This window comes from Rana temporaria, chromosome 2 (genome assembly GCF_905171775.1).
Source record: "Rana temporaria chromosome 2, aRanTem1.1, whole genome shotgun sequence".
Classification (NCBI taxonomy): Eukaryota; Metazoa; Chordata; class Amphibia; order Anura; family Ranidae; genus Rana; species Rana temporaria.
In genome coordinates, this window is record NC_053490.1 from 383,804,504 (window position 1) to 383,825,798 (window position 21,295).

At 41.5% G+C, this 21,295-nt stretch overlaps 1 protein-coding gene across 3 annotated transcripts in view; it reads left to right on the forward strand.

Annotated features, from left to right (window-relative positions):
- The window catches only part of CNKSR1 (connector enhancer of kinase suppressor of Ras 1), an 82,803-nt gene that overhangs the window by 60,711 nt on the left and 797 nt on the right, over positions 1-21,295 (forward strand). For all 3 annotated transcript variants that reach the window (XM_040337909.1, XM_040337910.1, XM_040337911.1), the window contains 4 exons: positions 10,620-10,693; positions 13,654-13,709; positions 19,087-19,201; positions 19,889-20,058. In XM_040337909.1, coding sequence (XP_040193843.1) covers positions 10,620-10,693; positions 13,654-13,709; positions 19,087-19,201; positions 19,889-20,058 — 415 coding nt within the window. The remainder of the gene's footprint in view (positions 1-10,619; positions 10,694-13,653; positions 13,710-19,086; positions 19,202-19,888; positions 20,059-21,295) is intronic.

Below are 21,295 nucleotides of genomic sequence, written 5' to 3' on the forward strand. Positions count from 1 at the left end.
ACTAAGCGCAAGCTTACCTCACATAGCACACCCACCGGGAGCCGGGCTGAGACCACCAAACTCAATTCACATGTAGCTGAGACCGGGATCCGAACCTCTAGCTGCAGAGGTGAATGGCTTGTCAGCGCAGTGCCAATCGCGTTGAGCCACCGCAGCTCCCCTCTTGCTTCTCTCTTCATGGATGTTTAAACACACTGCTCAATGAATTCTGCCTTACTTCCTGTGTCCTGTCCAGGAAGTAAGGCAGAAGTCATAGAGCAGCGTGTTTAAACTTCTATGAAGAGTGAGGTAAGCCTGTGTGGAATTAATGGGAAATTGTTTTATTTTTGCAAAAGAAATACAATAATGCTATATTGGTACTTAGGGGAGCTGGAATTTAGGAAAAAAGGGGGGGGGTGAGCTTTAAGCCGCAGCATTGTCAGTCTTTGGAGAGAGTAGTGTTAAGTCCAACATTAACACTTTTTAAGCCTCTTTTTACAGCAACACGTCCACTGACGCATTTCATCCTCCCACAGGCTTAACCGGAAAGATCTCCAAAATGTTAACTGACTGTGCAGATTGGTCTATCATAGGGGGTTGAAAAGTTAGACTTGCTGGCCAGATCACCATATGAAAATAATGATAAAATAAGAAAATGAATGCAGCCACCACATTGAGGGCCGGTTTACTCTACAATGTCTGTGTTCTGGATGTGTTTTTGCATTTTACAAATGTTTTTGATGCGTTTGCAGTGCGTTCCAGTTAGTTTTTTCCTTTCCCTCTTTTCATGTTTTATTTTCACACTTGAAAAACCACAGGACAATGTGTGCTCCGGTGTGTTTACATGCGTTTTGGTGCATTTACAGTATCTCACAAAAGCGAGTACACCCCTCACATTTTTGTAAATATTTTATTTTATCTTTTAATGTGAAAACACTACAGAAATGACACGTTGCTACAATGTAAAGTAGTGAGTGTACAGCTTGTATAACAGTGTAAATTGGCTGTTCCCTCAAAAGAACACCACACGGCCATTAATGTTTAAACCAATTGCAACAAAAATGAGTACACCCCTAAGTGAAATTGTCCAAATTGGGCCCAATTAGCCATTTTCGTTTCACGGTGTCATGTGACTCGTTAGTGTTGCAAGGTCTCAGGTGTGAATGGGGATTTGGTGTTCTCGCTCTCACTGGTCACTGGAAGTTCAACATGACACCTCCATGGCAAAGAACTCTGAGGATCTGAAAAAAAATTGTTGCTCTACATAAAGATGGCCTAGGCTATAAGAAGATTGCCAAGACCCTGAAACTGAGCTGCAGCACAGTGGCCAAGACCATACAGCGTTTTAACAGGACAGTTTCCACTCGGAACATTGCTCAGGGTCATATCCAGAGGTTGTCTTTGGGAAATAGATGCATGAGTGCTGCCAGCATTGCTGCAGAGGTTCAAGGAGTGGGGGGTCAGCCTGTCAATGCTCAGACCATACGCCGCATCAAATTGGTTTGCATGGCTGCATCATCCCAAAAGGAAGCCTCTTCTAAAGATGATGCACAAGAAAGCTTGCTGAAGACAAGCATATAATAAAGACATGGATTACTAGAAACCATGTCCTGTGGTCTCATGAGGGCAAGATAAACGTATTTATTTCAGATGGTGTCAAGCGTGTGTGGCGGCAACCAGGCGAGGAGTACAAAGACAAATGTGTCTTGCCTACAGTCAAGCATGTGATGGGAGTGTCATGGTCTGGGGCTGCATGAGTGCTGCCGGCACTGAGGAGCTACAGTTCATTGAGGGAACCATGAATGCCAACATGTACTGTGACATACTGAAGCCAAGCATGAGCCCCCTACCTTCAGAGACAGGGCCGCAGGGCAGTATTCCAACATAACACACCTCCAAGATGACCACTGCCTTGCTAAAGAAGCTGAGGGTAAAGGTGATGGACTGGCCAAGAATGTCTCCAGACCTAAACCCTATTGAGTAATAATGCGCAACCCACAAACATAAAAGTGCAGAAAAAAAGTGTACATTTGTGAAACTGAACCAGCATAAAGTCTGTAGTTAAATTTCCTGTGTAGAAAAATATATATATATATATATATATATATATATATATATATATATATATATATATATATATATATATATATATATATATATATATATATATATATATATATATATATAAAAATAAAATAGTCCAAAAAAATATATATAAACGGTTGGGATCAGATGCATAAAATCATATATAGTCCAAGAAACTTCCTAATCTCTGACACCAAACGATCAGCTTGCTTCAGTATAGACAAAACTCTACATCCATATAGTATAGGTGAAAACAATGGAAGGTGCAGATAAATAAGCCTCTTACCAGAGAGACGGTTTCATAGGCATGTCATCCCCGACCTGGGAGCTGTGGTTCATGCAAGCCGACAGGATCTGGCGTTCTGAACTTCAGGTGCAGCAGTGCTTGTAAATCACTCCTCAGCGATGAGATGACCAACTCTTCAGCAGTGGACTGATTAACATGTGCAGCTCTCCCCGGGTGTTTTAGGAAACAATTAGCAACAAAATGAAAAAAGAAGAGGGAGACTTCATAGTGTATTACTTAGTAGCAAAACACTTCTTTAATAAAAAAAGGTTTCTGAGTAGGAACAACACAGTTTGATACGTGTGAAGCAACAGTTTACACAGAAACAAAAAGCAGTATCTTTAAAATCAAAAATAGCTCCGGTAACAACCAGCAAGCTAAAATATGGCAATGTCTTTTGAAAAAATGTAGACTCCAACCTACGCTGCGTTTCGCCTTTCTAATGGGCGTCAACTGGGAACGGAGACAATCTCCGTTCCCAGTTGACGCCCATTAGAAAGGCGAAACGCAGCGTAGGTTGGAGTCTACATTTTTTCAAAAGACATTGCCATATTTTAGCTTGCTGGTTGTTACCGGAGCTATTTTTGATTTTAAAGATACTGCTTTTTGTTTCTGTGTAAACTGTTGCTTCACACGTATCAAACTGTGTTGTTCCTACTCAGAAACCTTTTTTTATTAAAGAAGTGTTTTGCTACTAAGTAATACACTATGAAGTCTCCCTCTTCTTTTTTCATTTTGTTGCTAATTGTTTCCTAAAACACCCGGGGAGAGCTGCACATGTTAATCAGTCCACTGCTGAAGAGTTGGTCATCTCATCGCTGAGGAGTGATTTACAAGCACTGCTGCACCTGAAGTTCAGAACGCCAGATCCTGTCGGCTTGCATGAACCACAGCTCCCAGGTCGGGGATGACATGCCTATGAAACCGTCTCTCTGGTAAGAGGCTTATTTATCTGCACCTTCCATTGTTTTCACCTATACTATATGGATGTAGAGTTTTGTCTATACTGAAGCAAGCTGATCGTTTGGTGTCAGAGATTAGGAAGTTTCTTGGACTATATATGATTTTATGCATCTGATCCCAACCGTTTATATATATTTTTTTGGACTATTTTATTTTTATATATATATATATATATATATATATATATATATATATATATATATATATATATATATATATATATATATATATATATATATATATATATATATATATATATATATATATATATATATATATATATATATATATATATATATATATATATATATATATATATATATATATATATATATATATATATATATATATATATATATATATATATATATATATATATATATATATATATATATATTTTTCTACACAGGAAATTTAACTACAGACTTTATGCTGGTTCAGTTTCACAAATGTACACTTTTTTTCTGCACTTTTATGTTTGTGGGTTGCGCATTACTTTATTTATACATCCTTAGCTTGCTGAATATTCCAGCGAATTTCACTATTGCAGCACCTAATTGAAAACTTTTTTTCACCTCAAACTTTCACTTATTTTTTTTCTATTGGAATCCTATGATATCCCAATTAGAATCATTATTTTTTGTTTAACACTCACCTTTTTATTTGTCAACACGCTTTTTCATTTATTTTTTAATATCTGATACCATTAAGGAGAAGCGCAAATCTACCTTGCTTTACTAAACCCTATTGAGCATCTGTGGGGCATCCTCAAATGGAAGGTGGAAAAGCGCAAGGTCTCTAACATCCACCAGCTCTGTGATGTCGTCATGGAGGAGTGGAAGAAGACTCCAGTGGCATCCTGTGAAGCTGTGGTGAATTCCATGCCCGAGAGGGTTATGGCAGTGCTGGAAAATAATGGTGGCCACACAAAATATTTACACTTTGCGCCCAATTTGGACACTTAGGGGTGTACTCACTTTTGTTGTCAACGGTTTAGACATTAATAGCTCTGCGAAGTTATTTTGAGGGGACAGCAAATTTACACTGCTGTACACATTACTTTACATTGTAGCAAAGTGTAATTTCTTCAGTGTTGTGCATGAAAAGATATAATAAAATCGTTATAAAATTGTGAGGGGGTGTACTCACTTTTTTGAGATACTGTATATGCTGGTATTGGGTCTATACAGAAAAAAATTCTGCATTTTCTACTTTTGTTGATTGTACTGTTGTGAACTTGGGGCCAGGGCCGGCCCTACAATGGGACCGGGTGGTACCATGGGTACCAGGCGGCACTTTTAGGGGGGCAGCATACTGACGCCTGCCAGCCCGTTCTGCCCGCTCCTCTGCATGTGAGGAGCACGGTGCCGGGCTGCCTGTAAGGACACTCGCAGGGGGGGGCAGTCAGCAAGTGAGCGGGCAGGCGCCACTGCCTGTGAGGAGCCCGGCGCCGCTGCTGTTAGTGGTGACAGGAGCGGGTGGGCAGAACATTTCTATATACATGTATAGAGCCATGACACGTCCTTTTACACTCCTATACACATGTATAGAGCCCTGACAGGTCCTTTTATACTCCTTTATACATGTATAGAGCCATGACAGGTCCCCTTTAGTTATCATGATATAAAATAATGAATGTGGGGGCCTTTTGGTGGGCGTGATTTTTTTTTTTTTTTGGGGGGGGGGGCAGCATTTCATTCTTTGTCCCAGGCAGCACAATGTCTTGGGCCGGCACTGCTTGGGGCCATTGGAATACATTAAACTGTGCATGAATGTTTGATGCAGATTAAAAATGAACTGAACTGCATCTGGTGTGAACCAGTCCTGAAGGATTGGTAAGCTGCAATATATTCTATTTTTACTTTAGGTTTAGGTATGCTTTTGACACAAAAAAGGGGTTGCCTTTAGCTATGCTTTAAACAGACTGGAGAATAGAGTTTTGTTGCGGTTTATTTCCCTGTTGGGGAGATTCACCCTAAGGGTTATAATCCTCCTTTACTCTATCCAGAACGGGAAGAAAAAAAAAAGTTTTTTTGCCTTGTGGTTCCACTATGAATCAAAGCTATGCTGTACCTATGCAGGGCAAAGCAACAGATTTACTTCAGTACAGTCCTCCCTAACACAGAATATTAACCCTTTTCCTTTCCCACTGCTCTATCTGGCCGTTGGGAGCCAGGAAAGGAAGTCGTGTGTCCTCTAACAGTTGGAGTTTCCCCAGGGCTAAAGATTCTTTCCCTGCCCCCATGTGAAGTGCTGAGCAAGTCACAAACCACTCCATACCCAGATCTACTGGGTATTTCCTTTGCTTTCCAAAGCTATATTGAAGCAGTGGGAGAGCAAAGGAAAGGTGTGCATATGAGCAGATGGAAATCTGAATATTAAACTGGAATTGTTGCCTTGCCCTGTCTGGGCAAAGCAAATTGTTCTCTTATTGCATTGTAAACTTTCAAATGTTTTCAATTTTATTTTTTTGCTGTTTTTAAATAGTGGGGCAAAAAAGTATTTAGTCAGCCAGGGCAGGACTTAGGGTGGTGGGGGCCCCTGGGCTTGAGTGTTGAAGGGGCCCCCTGGAGCCGAGAATTGGGGGGGATCGAAGTTGTTGAGCGGGGGGGGCGAATTGAAGTTGTTGAGCGGGGGGGAGCGCATTAAAGTTGTTGAGCGGGGGGGGATTTTGCAGTTGTTGAGGGGGGGAGTGCCTCTCACCTGTGCCAACAGCCGGGGCCACAGACTGTCATTAGCCCGGCTGTCGGCTTTCTTCCCTTCAGCAGCCACAGTCCTCCACACACCACTCCGGTTCCTCCTGCTTCCGTGCTGCCTCCTCTTGCAGTGCGGGAAAATTAACCCTTTTGCGGGACTGCGGGAAGAAGCTGTCTGTGCGGGAAAGTCACAGAATCTGTGCGTGTTGGGAGGTATGCGCAGGGCCGCCATCAGGAATTTTGGGGCCCCTTGCTCAGCTTAAGGCATGGCCCCCCTGAAGCAGAGAACCTAGGGGGGGTGGGGGTGCTGCCGCCTGAAATTGAGAAGCGTGGGGGCTGCCGCAAATTGAGAAGCGGGGGGGCCTTTACAAAAAAAGAAGAAATAAAGAAGAAAACAAATATATATAAATATATGTAGCCATCCGGAGCCCTGGGGACCTCTGGGCCTTTTAAAGCGGAGGTTCACCCTATTAGGTCACTTTGTTTAATATAATACTCCCCCCCGCTGTACCTGACGATTTGGCGGTTCAAAAAAAATATAAAAATCTACATACCCCCTTTGCAGCATCTCGAGCAGGCACATCCGGGTTGTAGGGGTTCGGGAATGGGCGTGTCGGTTAGCTCCGCAAAGGATTTTGGGAGCTAACACGTGTGTCTCTGGACGGTGACGAGACACAGCAGCCAGAGAAGCAATCTCGCGATATTTCGAACGTCACCTGACTGCACCCGGTCATGTGACGGTCATTTATATGCTAGGCACAGCGGGGAGTGTCCTTTTCAGGACGCTGCCGGCCGTTGTCCTAGCAACTCTGCAGTGTTGACGGCGCGCCTCGCCGTCACACTGCGCATGCGCGGGATAGAGCGGTGAATGCTGGGACAGCATTCACCGCATCCCGGAAGATACTGCAGGAGGGCTTCAGAGTGCCCTGACTAAAGATGGCAATGTCCATGAGAATATTTTATAACTCATCTTTCGGAGGGATATCGCCATGCCTGCGGCTATGAGGATTAGACTGGTGAGTACTAATTACTTTGTACCACCAGCGTTTCAAAATGCTCTTTAAAAAAAACTGTTTTGCCGCGGAACTCCCGCTTTAATAAAAAGAAAAAATAAACCTCTGGGCCCTTTAATAATAAAAAAAAAAAAACATTTATAAAAAATACATAAAAAAAGGGAGGTTGCCAAACCCGGGGGCCCTGGGGACCTCTGGGCCTTTTAATAAAAAATAAACAAAAATAAAAAAATAAACATTTATAAAAAAAGAGGGGGTTGCCACATGGGGCCCTGGGGACCTCTGAGCCCTTTAATAAAAAAAAAAAAATATATATATATATATATATATATATATATATATATATAAAAAACTTTTTTACAAAAAAATAAATAAAAAAAAAGGGGGGTTGCCGTCCAGGGCCCTGGAGACCCCTGGGCCCTTTAATAATAATAATAATAAAATATATATATATATATATATATATATATATATATATATATATATATATATATATATATATATATATATATATATATATATATATATATATATATATATATATATAAATATATAAAAAAAAACATTTTTTTACAAAAAATAAATAAAAAAAAGGGGGGGGTTGCCGTCCGGGGCCCTGGGGACCTCCGGACCCCTAAAAAAAAAAAAAAAAATGTTTTTTTTTTGTTTTTTTTTTAAAGGGGGCCCCCTATTGGGTGGGGCCCCTGGGCTTGAGCCCAGTCAAGGCCAATGGTAAGTCCGGCCCTGGTCAGCCACCAATTGTGCAAGAAAAGATGAGAGAGGCCTGCAATTGTCGTCATAGGTATACCTCAATATGAGAGACAAAATGTGGAAACAAATCCAGACAATCACATTGTCTGATTTGGGAAGAATTTATTTGCAAATTATGGTGGAAAATAAGTATTTTCTAACGAGCAAGATTTCTGGCTCTCCCAGACCTGTATCTTCTTTAAGAGGCTCCTCTGTCCTCCACTCATTACCTGTAATAATGGCACCTGTTTGAACTTGTTATCAGTGTATAAAAGACACCTGTCCACAACCTCAAACAGTCACACTCCAAACTCCACTATGGTGAAGACCAAAGAGCTGTCGAAGGACACCAGAAACAAAATTGTAGACCTGCACCAGGCTGGGAAGACTGAATCTGCAATATGCAAGCAGCTTGGTGTGAAGAAATCAACTGTGGGAGAAATAATTAGAAAATGGAAGACATACAAGACCAATGATAATCTCCCTCGATCTGGGGCTCCACGCAAGATCTCACCCCGTGGGGGTCAAAATGATCACAAGAACGGTGAGCAAAAATCCCAGAACCACACGGGGGGACCTAGTGAATGACCTGCAGAGAGCTGGGACCAATGTAACAAAGGCTACCATCAGTAACGCACGACGCCGCCAGGGACTCAGATCCTGCAGTGCCAGACGTGTCCCCCCTGCTTAAGCCAGTAAATGTCCGGGCCCATCTGAGGTTTGCTTGAGAGCATTTGGATGATCCAGAAGAGGATTGGGAGAATGTCATATGGTTAGATGAAACCAAAGTAGAACTGTTTGGTAGAAACACAACTCGTCGTGTTTGGAGGAGAGAGAATGCTGAGTTGCAACCCAAGAACACCATACCTACTGTGAAGCATGGGGGTGGCAACATCATGCTTTGGGGCTGTTTCTCTGCAAAGGGAACAGGACGCCTGATCCGTGTACATGAAAGAATGAATGGGGTCATGTATTGTGAGATTTTTAGTGCAAACCTCCCATCGGCAAGGGCAATGACGATGAAACGTGGCTGGGTCTTTCAGCATGACAATGATTCCAAACACACCACCCGGGAAACGAAGGAGTGGCTTCGTAAGGGGCATTTCAAGGTCCTGGAGTGGCCTAGCCAGTCTCCAGATCTCAACCCCATAGAAAACTTTTGGAGGGAGTTGAAAGTCCGTGTTGCCCAGCGACAGCCTGAAAACATCACTGCTCTAGAGGAGATCTGCATGGAGGAATGGGCCAACATACCAGCAACAGTGTGTGACAACCTTGTGAAGACTTACAGAAAACGTTTGACCTCTGTCATTGCCAACAAAGGATATAAAACAAAGTATTGAGATGAACTTTTGATATTGACCAAATACTTATTTTCCACCATAATTTGCAAATAAATTCTTTCCAAATCAGACAATGTGATTGTCTGTCTGGATTTGTTTCCACATTTTGTCTCTCATAGTTGAGGTAAACCTATGATGACAATTACCGGCCTCATCTTTTTAATTGGCGAACTTGCAAAATTGGTGGCTGACTAAATAATTTTTTGCCCCACTGTAGGTATCGGTGTAGTGTTCCCAGTTTTTCTCACCTTGTAATGATTGGCTCACATGTTGTAGCTGATTGATTCCCCCATGTCAATGTATTAATTCACCTAGCTTGTCCCTATTTGCTAAAAGGAGAAGACCAGGGCCCAAGTCCTGCAGGAACGCATGGGAACGGAGTTCCTGCACTTTTTTCACAGCAGGAACTCTGTTCCCTTTTCAGGACTAGAGCAGCCGAGCCGCCCGGGCCAATCCTTCACTAAGCGGCGATGCCCAGCTCGAGTCACTCTCAGGGGCAGGCAAACCTTTGTAATCCTTTTATGTTACTGGCCGCTTCCTGTATATGGATTCATCGGGTAGTGTGCCAGTATTCCGTCACTTCCTCGATGCCGCAATGTCTCCAGGGAGCTTTTGTCATTGTTCCCAGGAGACATTGCGGAGGTCTGCCACAAATTATCACGGGATTTAGAAAGAACTTGCGGTTTAGTAATTATGCATATGAGCGTATTTTTTATTTTTTTGGTGGGGGAGTGGATCTTGGGTGGGAGTTCCCACACTTTTTCCCCGGGACTTGACCCCTGGAGAAGACCACTTCTGTTCTGGATCATTCAGCGTCAGGGGTGGACTGACCATTGAGTCACTCGGGCACTGCCCAAGGGCCCCATGCCACTAGGGCCCATCAGGGTTGCAAGGGACAGTATGTAAAAATCTTTTTTTTTTTTTTTTTTTTTTTTTTTACATCTGTCCCTGATATGTCCGAAACCGACCATGTTTTTGATGTGAAAATCCCGAGATTTTAGCTGCCCCACCTCTGCACTGCCTCCTAGCGTGGTGGCCATCTGTAAGCCCAGGGGCCCCATAATCTTTTATTGCCCGGGGGCCCCATGAGTCAGCCCCTGTTCAGCGTCCAATTAATGCCTCCCCTTTTTCTGCATGTTGCATCACAATCGTGGGAGTGCTAATGTGATGAAAGCACACCCCTTCATTGCTTTGTGTCAGTTCTTAGACTACAACCTATGCAGTGCCATGCCACATGCTTTAACACAAACAAATGGATGAGAAACTAAATGTGCAGATTTGCTCTACTATAGACTGTAAATACAGGCCAACACATGGAACCATGAAAATATGATTATTGCACATCTTGTGCAGGTAGGAATGTGTTTTAATGCCTTTCATTTTGTTGCATTGGGAATCACATTTGTGCATTTTTTTATAAATTATTTTTTATTTTACTGATTGAGTATTGTGGTATCAGTGGTGGTGTGCCCTTTTGTTTTATTCAGTTACTTTTTATCTTTTATAGGTGGGTGACCCGTCTAGTTAAAACACTACAGAAATACAAATCTCATGCAAACCCCAATAATTCACGAGAAGAAGGTATGCAAAACAATAATTGTGAACAATAGACTTGCCTGCATTGGAGCCTGATGTAGAGAAAGGGGATTAATTTCATGCCTTGAGGTGCTCTGCTGCCTGTCGTCCATTTCTACATATGTGATAATAAAGCCGTGTTTTTCCTAATTCATTGTATTCCAATGAAACTGTGTGTGTGTGTGTGTGTTTTTTTATTATTATTATTATTATTATTAAATATATAATTTATTTGTGCTCATAAATTTACATACTCTGGCAGAATTTGATTTCTTGGCCATTTTTTAGAGAATGTAAATAACACAAAAACTTTTCTTTCACTCATGGTTATTGTTTGGCTGAAGCCATTATTTATCAATCAACTGTTTAACAGAAACTTCCCAAATGACCCTGAACAAAAGTTTACATACGCTGGTGATTTTGGCCTGATAACATGCACACAAGTTGACACAAAGTGGTTTGAATGGCTATTAAACGTAACCATCCTCTCCTGTCATCTGTTTGCTTGTAATTAGTGCATGTGTATAAAAGGTCAATGAGTTTCTGGACTCCTGACAGACCCTTGCATCTTTCATCAAGTGCTGCACTGACATTTTCTGGATTTCGAGTCATGGGGAAAGCAAAAGAATTGTCAAAGGATCTGCTAGGAAATGGTGGTTGAACTGTATAAAACAGGAAAAAGATATACAAAGATATCCAAGGGATTGAGAATGCTGATCAGCAGTGTTCAAACTCTAATTAAGAAGTGGAAAATTAGGGGTTCTGTTGAAACCAAACAACGGTCAGGTGGACCAACTAAAATTTCAGCCACAACTACCAGGAAAATTGTTTTGGGACCCACAAATAGCTTCAGGTGAAATACAGGACTCGCTGAAAACGTGTGGCGTGGCTGTTTCAAGATGCACAATAAGGAAGCACGTGAAGAAAGATGGGCTGCATGGTCGAGTCACCAGAAGAAAGCCATTACTATGCAAATGCCACAAAGTATCCCGCTTACAATACACCAAACAGCACAGAGACCAGCCTCAAATGTGTGATGTGGGATGTGTGAGCTCCAAAAAGTACAGGAATTTTGGTGAAAATTGATGGCAGGATGAATGCAGCATGTTGTCAAATACTGGAGGAACATTTGCATTCATCAACCAGGAAGCTGCGCATGGGACGTAGTGGACATTACAACTTGACAATGATCCATAACACAAGGCCAAGTCGACCTGTCATTGGCTGCAGCAGAATAAATTGAAGGTTCTGGAGTGGCCACCTCAGTCTCCTGACCACAATATCATTGAGTCACTCTAGGTAGATCTTAAACGTGCAGTTCATGAAAGACAGTCCAAGAATTTACAGGAACTGGAGGCTTTTTGCCAAGAGGAATGGACAGCGTTGCCATCTGAGAAGATAAAGAGCCTCATCCACAAATGTCACAAAAGACTTCAAGCTGTCATTGATGTTAAAGGGGGCAATACACCGCATTAAGAACTGGGGTATGTAAACGTTTGATCAGGGTCTTTTAGCTAGTTTCTGTTTTATTACGATTTAAAGAGTAAACAGTAAACAGTCGATTTGATAATAAATGGGGGAAAAAAAGTTTTTGTGCTATTGTGTGTGTGTGTGTGTCTTGTGCACCTTTTTTGTGCATTTATTTGCATTTTAAGTGTGTGTGGTATGTATGTATGTATGTATGTATGTATGTATGTATGTGTGCACACACACACACACACACACACACGATAGCACAAAAACTTTTTTCCATTTATTATCGTGTGGTTGTGTGTCTTGTGCACCTATTTGCATTTTAAGTGTGGTATGTATGTGTATATTTGGTATAGATATTTACCATCAGAAGTACAGATGTGTTAATGCGTTCATGGGTTTGTACATTTTTGTGACCATAACATTTAGGGTTGTCCCGATACCACTTTTTTAGGACTGAGTACAAGTACCGATACTTATTTTTTTATGTACTCGCCGATACCGAATTCCGATACTTTTTTTTTTTTTAAATGTGTCCCCAAACATACGCAGCCATGTCTCCCATATACGCAGCCATGTCTCCCATATACGCAGCCATGTCCCAAACATATTGCAGCCATGTCCCCCACATATCCAGCCATGTCCCCCGTAACTAAATGATGCCGCCGCCGTGTTAATCACCGCGCGGGGAACATTAGTCAGCTTTCGTTTTAATAACCTGTTTTCCCTGCTGTGTATAGAGACACTCCCCCTTGCTCGCGATTGGACAGATCCGTCAAATCCCGAGCAAGGGGGAGTGTCTATGCGCGGCGGGGAAACAGCTATTCAAACGAAAGCTGACTAATGTTCCCCTGCGGTGATTAACGCGGCAGCGGCTTTGCGATATACGACGGTGGCGGCGGGCAAGTATTCTATTTAGGTATCGGGGGTATTTGCGGGAGTACAAGTACTTCCGCAAATACTCTGTATCGGTCCCGATACTGATACTGGTATCGGTATTGGGACAACCCTAATAACATTCATTTCACCAAGTTGAGGCACGTTATTGAGAACCAGCCACAGAGTGCTGTATGTGAATTCTACATTAAATACATCTTTATGCCAAAAGTGTGAATGTCTTCTTCTATTTTTGTTCTATTTTTGATAAAATTGAACAGTCCTTTAACTTAACTTCCCATATGCCAGACTTTAAAGGTCTTATGAGTTAATAAGGATGGGCTTGGCGAGTGACAACGAATGAAGATCACTTTGAAGACATATTTGTTATATGTGAGATGTGTCCATCTGTGACACCCTGGTGCAAAGTAATTTTGCCTCTTCCTACCTACGTATGAACTACTCGTATAAGAAATGGGCCACACCCATTTCCACAGATGAGGAAATGTTTCATAAGAATTGAGAGCAAAAATAAGTTCAGATCAAAATAATTGAATATGAACATTGTGATGTATATGTAATTAAAAAATATATATAAATGTATTTTTTCCCCTTAGATTGTTACAGTGAAACAGAGGCAGAGGATGATGATCACTCCAAACCTCAAGATGTGGTAGGTTGTGACTTTGTTTTCCATTATACCTATTTCTGCAAAATATCCCTTTTAAAAAATAAATTGGGGTGCAATAATGTTCAGATAATTCTAACCCGGGGTTTTTGACACTAAAAACAAATGGGAAAAATTTAAGTAGGACCCAAATATTTCAATCCATGACATTTTGTCTGAACCAAATGCTTAACCTTGCCCTTATAAAAAAACATGTTTACTCAGCAGCTATATGTATATCTCAAAGATACAAAGTGCACATGTGATTTTTCAAGTCCATTCAAAATTAATTTGTGCAAATTATATTGTGACATATCCTTCATATAGTGCAATCTCCACAGCACAAAATAAGGAATTTTCAACCCACTTTACTTGTAGATCCACTCCTTGACACCTTCACCCACAGAAAACATTACACCACCTTTTGGGAGTCGACTCACCTGATGTTATTGACCCCTTTATTTAATAAGCAGGTCTGACCACAGTTTAGGGATATATCCACCTATGGAAAAAAGGAAAGAAAAGAATCGCGCTAAACCTCATAAGACGCTGTGCATAAATGATATGACAATTGACAAATATACATTCACATATGAAAATAAGGAATAAACAGTGATTTGTTTCCCAAAAACTTGTAAAAATCCTTGTGTCACGTGGTATATTGTATAATGTTAAATGAGTCCTCATGAATTAGAAGCCAAAAACTATCCAAAAAAAGGGCCCATAAATCAAACAATCAAGAAAAACAAAAAATGTATATAAATATAAAGAAACAAAATTGTCTATAGAAAAAGAGCAATAAAAGCAAGTCCTCCACCCATGTGAAAAAAATGCTAAATGGTAAAATCTTGAGTGATGTACAACAATGGCATTGGTATGGGGTGACAATCCAACAGAAAGAGACCTCCACCGAAAGAGCACACCGATCTGCTTAGCAGATCTCGTTGGTCCCTTATTACAGGGGACCCCAGATCGTATGTATGGTGATACAAACAGCTGGGCTTAGCGAGACATAGGCAGCCTGATAAGGGTCATCCCCCACAATCCAATTCTCCAATGATGATGATCACATATACATGAAAAGAGACAAAGGGATGCCTTGATCGTGTAAAACCTCTTAAAATGATATTGTAGAGTAATCATATGTATAAAAACTCACACTTTTGCAGTAAAAAAGAAGCCTTGAGTCTGCTGAACCGGCCGGATACAGACAGACCCGTCGGTTGGGAAATCTTTGAGCAGTCCAGGGGGTGATGCCAGTGTGCCGCTCGTTCCGCCCGACTAGTTTTGTGAAAGACTCACTTCATCAAGGGGCACGGGTGGCCACTGCATCACCCCCCTAACTTATACTAAAGCGTCTGCCCCTGGAATCGCTCTTGCTGCGCGCACGCATGCGCAGTACCACCGCGTGGAACCAAACCTCGTTTTTGAAGCGTATCACCACGCGCAACGTCATCACGGGGACACAAGCCTCGTTTCGAAATTGACATGCGGCTGAAGCGCATGCGCAAAGCGACCCCAGAGGAGCCAAGCCTCGGTCCGAACTGCCAATCCCCTTACAACCACGACAGGGTAGGAGTGCCGGACCGTGTGACGCAAATGATTATATTAAAAACAAAGCGGGGCCCGTCTTGCAAGCAAGAACGAGCCACGCTTACTATATAGCATAAACATTCAACAAAAAACAACACAAATGAATTGCATGGGGACAGCACACAGCACCGAAGATGACATTCAGGTATTTGTTCCCTGGTCCCTAACGCAAAACAATAAACTATTTATAAACCTATATTGCAAAACAGGCCCAAAAGGGCATGATTGCAAATGGTGTGCATGCACGCCGCGTTGGTGCGGGCATCTACCCCGCCCACCCAAACCGTGACATGCATGCAAACGCATACTAAACACCAATAATTTAAATCCATTAAATTAAAATCAGTATATACATATGAGAATATACATCAGAATGATAAAATTCCATCTAAAGTACATGTTAATAGCTAGTGAATTTCATTAAACCAGAAGTATCATAGATGATGGAATAGAGGGATAGAAAACCAATAATGTTACTACTTGATCTATCCCAAAATCAGAAGGGGGAAGGGAAAAAGGAGAAAAAAAGGGGGGGGGGCAACCCCCTATCAGAAAGGGACAAAAGTTGGAGTCACCAATCCAAAATACATTCCGGACAAAAAGACCCTCATGTATGATGTCTAAAAAAAAAAAAAAAATCTGGACTCTAGTCTACCTATCCCTTATACTCAGAGCAATTAAATCTTATATGACAAACTTTATGAATTATTGATAAAGGCTTTTATATCTGTGTCTATATTCAAACCGTGTGGCATGTATGTTTTGAGATGGTAAATCCACTCCATCTCTTGCGTCGAGATCTCACGAACAACCGAACTCCCCCCTCCAGTGTGGACTGTATTTATCAATCCCCACAAAAAGGGTATTGGAGGGGTCCCTATTATGTACTAGATCATAGTGTTTTGATACTGAATGTTTGTCATATCCCTTTCTAATATTGGCAATATGCTCATTAACCCTTACCCTCATAGCCCTTTTGGTCCTCCCAACATATTGGAGGCCGCAAGGGCACTGTATAAGGTGCACTACTCCTTTAGTCGAGCAAGTGATAAAGGGCTCGACTTCATCCGCCCGACCTGTTTTGGTGGATCAGAAGGAGCATATTTTCCTGTCCTTGCAACTGTTCAGGGAGCAAACTTGGCACCTCTTACATTTAAAATATCCGGTGAGATTTTGAAGGAAAGATCTAGTTTCCTTAGGGGGATTTTGAACACTCGGAGCTATTTGACTAGCCAGCGTAGAGGTTCCTTTAAATACAATGCTTGGTCTCGCTGGTAGAATAGGGGCCAAAACATGATCGGTAGTAAGAATATGCCAATGTTTTTGAATCAACTTTTTTATTTTATGATGTTGAACAGAAAAAGTTGTCACAAATGGTATGGAAAACCTGTCTCCCCGATCTACTTTAGTCCGATCTCTTAAGAGATGCTCCCTCTCCACAGTTCTGGTCTTATCAATCAACTGGGACAGGGAAGCACTGTCATATCCCTTCTCAGTGAATCGATTGGAAAGCAACAAAGCCTGGTTCTCAAAAGATTCCAAATCGGTACAGTTGCGGGACTGCTTTCAACCAGGCCGGCAGATGGCAGCTGTCTAGTGGAATGTAAGAATTTCTGTCAGTAGATTTAAAAAATGTAGTAGTTACAAACTTCCACCTATATGAGATTTTCTCTACACGCCTTCCCTTTGTACTATCAACTTCAGTGGTGTGCGCACATAAATATAGCGTAGCAACGGCATGGTGCTAAACTGAGTTTATTATACCATAAGTTTAAAAACTCCCACTAGATGAGTGCTTTTCCAGCAGTAAATGATAGGCGTTTCAGTTACCTCCGTGCATGACTAACTTTTTCAAGAGCAGGCTTCTCCTTTCCCTAGCCCTGTATACTTTCACCCAACTAAAAATGTAACGCTTAAAGGAACCCAGTACAGGTATACCCCACTTAAAGTGAAACAGTACCTTTCTTCACTTCTGGGGTGTCAGGGGCTGTAGTGGGGTGTCAGGGACTATAGTAGGGGTGTCAGACTGTAGTAGGGGTGTCAGGGACTGTAGTAGGGGTGTCAGGGAGTGTTTTTCCAAGTAGCAGGGAATCTGAACTATCCGTGCACGGATTACTCAGCTGCAGCTTTAGCTTGAGAGCCACTTTACATACACTCACAGGTATGTCCTTACTCGCGAGTGTATGTAAAGTGAGTGTACTTAAAGCGGGGTATGCCTGTACTGAGAGATATCTGAATCTGCCATTTCTGACCACTTTCCAGCAGTGTTAGATGCTGCCTGGTGTCAATACTTCAAGAACTCTGAAACTACATATTTATTCCAGGGAATCGACTTGGAAAACCATTGTAACATCATGAGAGCCAAACGGCTAGCATTTTCGGAAAGAGAAATCGTCAATAGCTCAGCCTTCATCTTCTCCCACTACAATCCTTTCTCCTTTTTAATCTCTCCCTCGCACCTGACATGTATCCCTTTAAATTAATCCTGTGCTGTGCAAAATAGAGGTTGTCATTGCTGAATTATTTTTATGAAAATACTGGGCGCCTGACTGCTATATTATGTCTTTTATTTTTTCTGTGCCACTGACCTGAAACATGCATGTGGACCAGTATTTCTGACTTCACTTTAGCGTCACTGGCTAACAGTTCAGTGGCCCCCAGTATCAACTGAAATCAGAGGATCAGCATTTAGGCCAGATAATTAACATTTTCAGAAGGAGAGTTCAGCAATGGCAGTCTCCCTGTTTCATTCAGCACAGGTTTCCCCAACCTCCCCCTAAACTTTAACCCATAACCTCATTCCTAAACATAACCTTAACCTCCAGAATTTCCCTTACAACACTTTTAAAATACCAGTCAGACAGGCAGGATTGGCATTTCCCAATACATGACTGGCTCAAACCTAGCCGAGACAGTCTGTACAGCGACGGAAGTGGTAGTTTTGTCATCCTTTGAATCCCTTCATAATTGCTTTTGCCACCATTATAAATGCCTCCCTTAGCACCCTCCGATATATTAACTGAACAATTTATTCCACTGATTGGGCCTCTTGCGTTATTAATCTCATCTAGGGTCATTTGTTACTCTCTGGAAGACCAAAATCTCACACTTGATACTGTAAAACTCAAAGGCCTAAAATTTCTGCTTCAATTATTTTATGAGGGAGGGTACAATGAAGGATTTCTGTCCAATACTGTACAGGCAGAATTGGATTTTCTATCTTCAGCAAACTTCCTTAGAAAACGGCTTACTATCTTATAAGTCCAAGTTGATCTCTCAATATTATTTGGAGCTGCTCCAGTACTAATTTACTAACTCTGTAATTGTAATTTAAACATTTTAAACGCTACCTTTTAAAGAGAAATTCAATAACCTTACCCACCCCCAAAAAATGTTACCTTAAAATATAGCTTAACAATTTGTCCCCTAAATCCTAAATTTGGATTTCTAACCTGAGCCTAATCTTAACTCTACAACTAACCTTAACCGTTTAAGAATGGCTTAGAAGGTATTTTATGTTTTTTTTTTTTTTTTTTTTTTTTAAAAGCAGCCTCTTCAAGAAGCTGCCACCAATCGCTGCATGATTGCGACCACTGTGTAGTAACACAGCAGGCCACAATCCTTTTTGTGTGTGTTTTTGTAAAAAAAAAAACAGGGTAGTGAAAGCTTTTTATTGTCCACTATCGGTGTGAGTCTGACCCCCTTTTTTTTTTTTTTTTGCAAATTGTGTTTAAAATGTTTCAGTAGACCTCTAAATCTGTTGTTGTTTATCTCTAAATCCCTGTTTCAGTTGAAGAAACAAATCGTGCAATCACCATTGAATATCACACCTGGTGCAAGTCCAATCTCCATTAAGGAAAAGGGGGCAGAAGGTGTACAGATGGCAAATGTTGCCCAATCTCCAGGTCAGATGACTGCAATAAACTATTTGTTATGTAATTAAATTTGTGTATAAATTTACTTTACGTTTAATGGCTTTAAACCTACTTCATACAAATAAAATTCAGTTTGCAAACTGTGAAAGGCCTTTGGAAACCCTGTGTGATGTGGTTTCTTAAAGCGGAGGTCCGTCCACCTCTGCAGCCATTAAAATCCAGCAGCTGCTGACTTTTAATAATAGGACACTTGCCTGTTCTGGAGTCCAGCAATGTCGCCACCGCTGCTGATGTTTCCATCAGCTGTCGGTTGAATGCCGCCTCCATTGCGAGTAATGGAACCTGGCAGTGTAGCCTTACGGTTTCATGCTGGGAACCCTACCACGCATGCGCGAGGCTCCACTCTTCTAAAGGCCTGGAGGCCGGGGAAGGAGGAGAAAGCCCCAGCGATGACACAAATACCCGCGACTGAGGCTCCCAAAAGTGGGGACAGGAGAACCGGAGGGGGGAAGGAGTACAAAGAGCGGAAGTTCCACTTTTGGGTGGAACGCCGCTTTAAAGAATATTTCCAGCCATGGGAATGTAGTGGAGAGTGGTTCAACAAGCAGACAGATGATATGGCCATTTAAATCCATCTGTTAAGGTTGATTGTGATCACAGTTTTATTATGAATTAAGTGGATGATTAACCAACTTCTCTTTTTCTCCTTGGTAAAAGATGATCTTGAGTTAATGATGACATGCCTAAAACAAGGAGGGGTATCACTCATTGGTAAAAAGACTGCAATGACTCGAGACGAATACCGCAAATCCTTCATCAAACGAAATAAAAATCCAGCCATAAATCACAAAGCACACGCCTTGCGTGTTCTACAAAGTACACTAAAAGTGAGTATGCACGGGTACATGAAGAAACTGTACATGGGTTTTCTGACTTGAGTTGTAATCCAAAATTAAAAGTTATCTTTTCAAAAAAGTTATCTTTTGCCTTTTTGAAGTACATTATGAGGCGTGTGTGTGCACTCACCGGATTTACCAATGTGAGTCTTTAAAGCCTGACTCCGGGCTTTGTGCATTGACAGTAAGCATTGTATTTATGAATAAATACCTTTTATGAAATGATGCATCTGATTGGCCGGGGTGGAGATTGTGACATATGTCCGCCTCAGCCTCTCCAGCCGTGTGTGTGTGTGTGTGTAATATATATATATATATATATATATATATATATATAATATATGTCCTTGTACTGCCACAGAAGCACAACGTTGCATGTGGATGTCACATACAGTTTTATAAAATGTTACCTTAGTAAAGGAAAATGTTTGGGTCAGCTTGGTCCAATTGTACAGCACGGTGATGTCACTGCTACCTGGCAAAAACAGAGCAGTTTATAACCTTTGTGGGTATTGAGAAATATATGTTAAGTTTTTGTGCCATCCAAGCATCCAAGAAGCTCAGCTCTGTACAAATGGCAGAAGGAATCAGTCAGTTTTACTGCAGTACTTCTGTGTTTAACCACTTGCCTACTCTGTACCTTTACCTCCTTCCTGCCCAGGCCAATTTTCAGCTTTCAGTAATGTTGCTGTTTTAATGACAATTGTGCAGTCATGCAAAACTTTACCCAAACACAATTTTGATCATATTTTTTTTTACACAAATAGAGCTTTCTTTTTGTAGTATTTTAATCACTGCTTGGTTTATTTTTTGCTAAATGGAAAAAAATACTGAAAAAAAATACTTTTTTCCTAGTTTTGTTATAAATTGTTTTTCAAGCAGATAATTTTTCTCCTTCACTGGTGGCCGCTGATGGGGCAGCACTGGTGGTCACAGATGGAATGAGACTGATGATCGGTGTATGTGTCACTTTTACACAAGCGGATTATTGGCTCTTCTCCTCACGCTGTCAGCATGAGGAAAGGAATGCCGATAACCGGCTTCTGTTTGCATCATGATCCGCTATGTTTGAGCTGGTAAAGCGCCGCTGATTGGCGTCCCCCCCCCCCCCGAACTGGCTGGCCATCCGGCTGCACTGTAGCCCTCATTCGGCTATAGCGTGGTTGGAAAGTGGTTAAAAGTGATATTGGTAATAGTATGAGAGCAGAGTGACAGACATTGACTCATC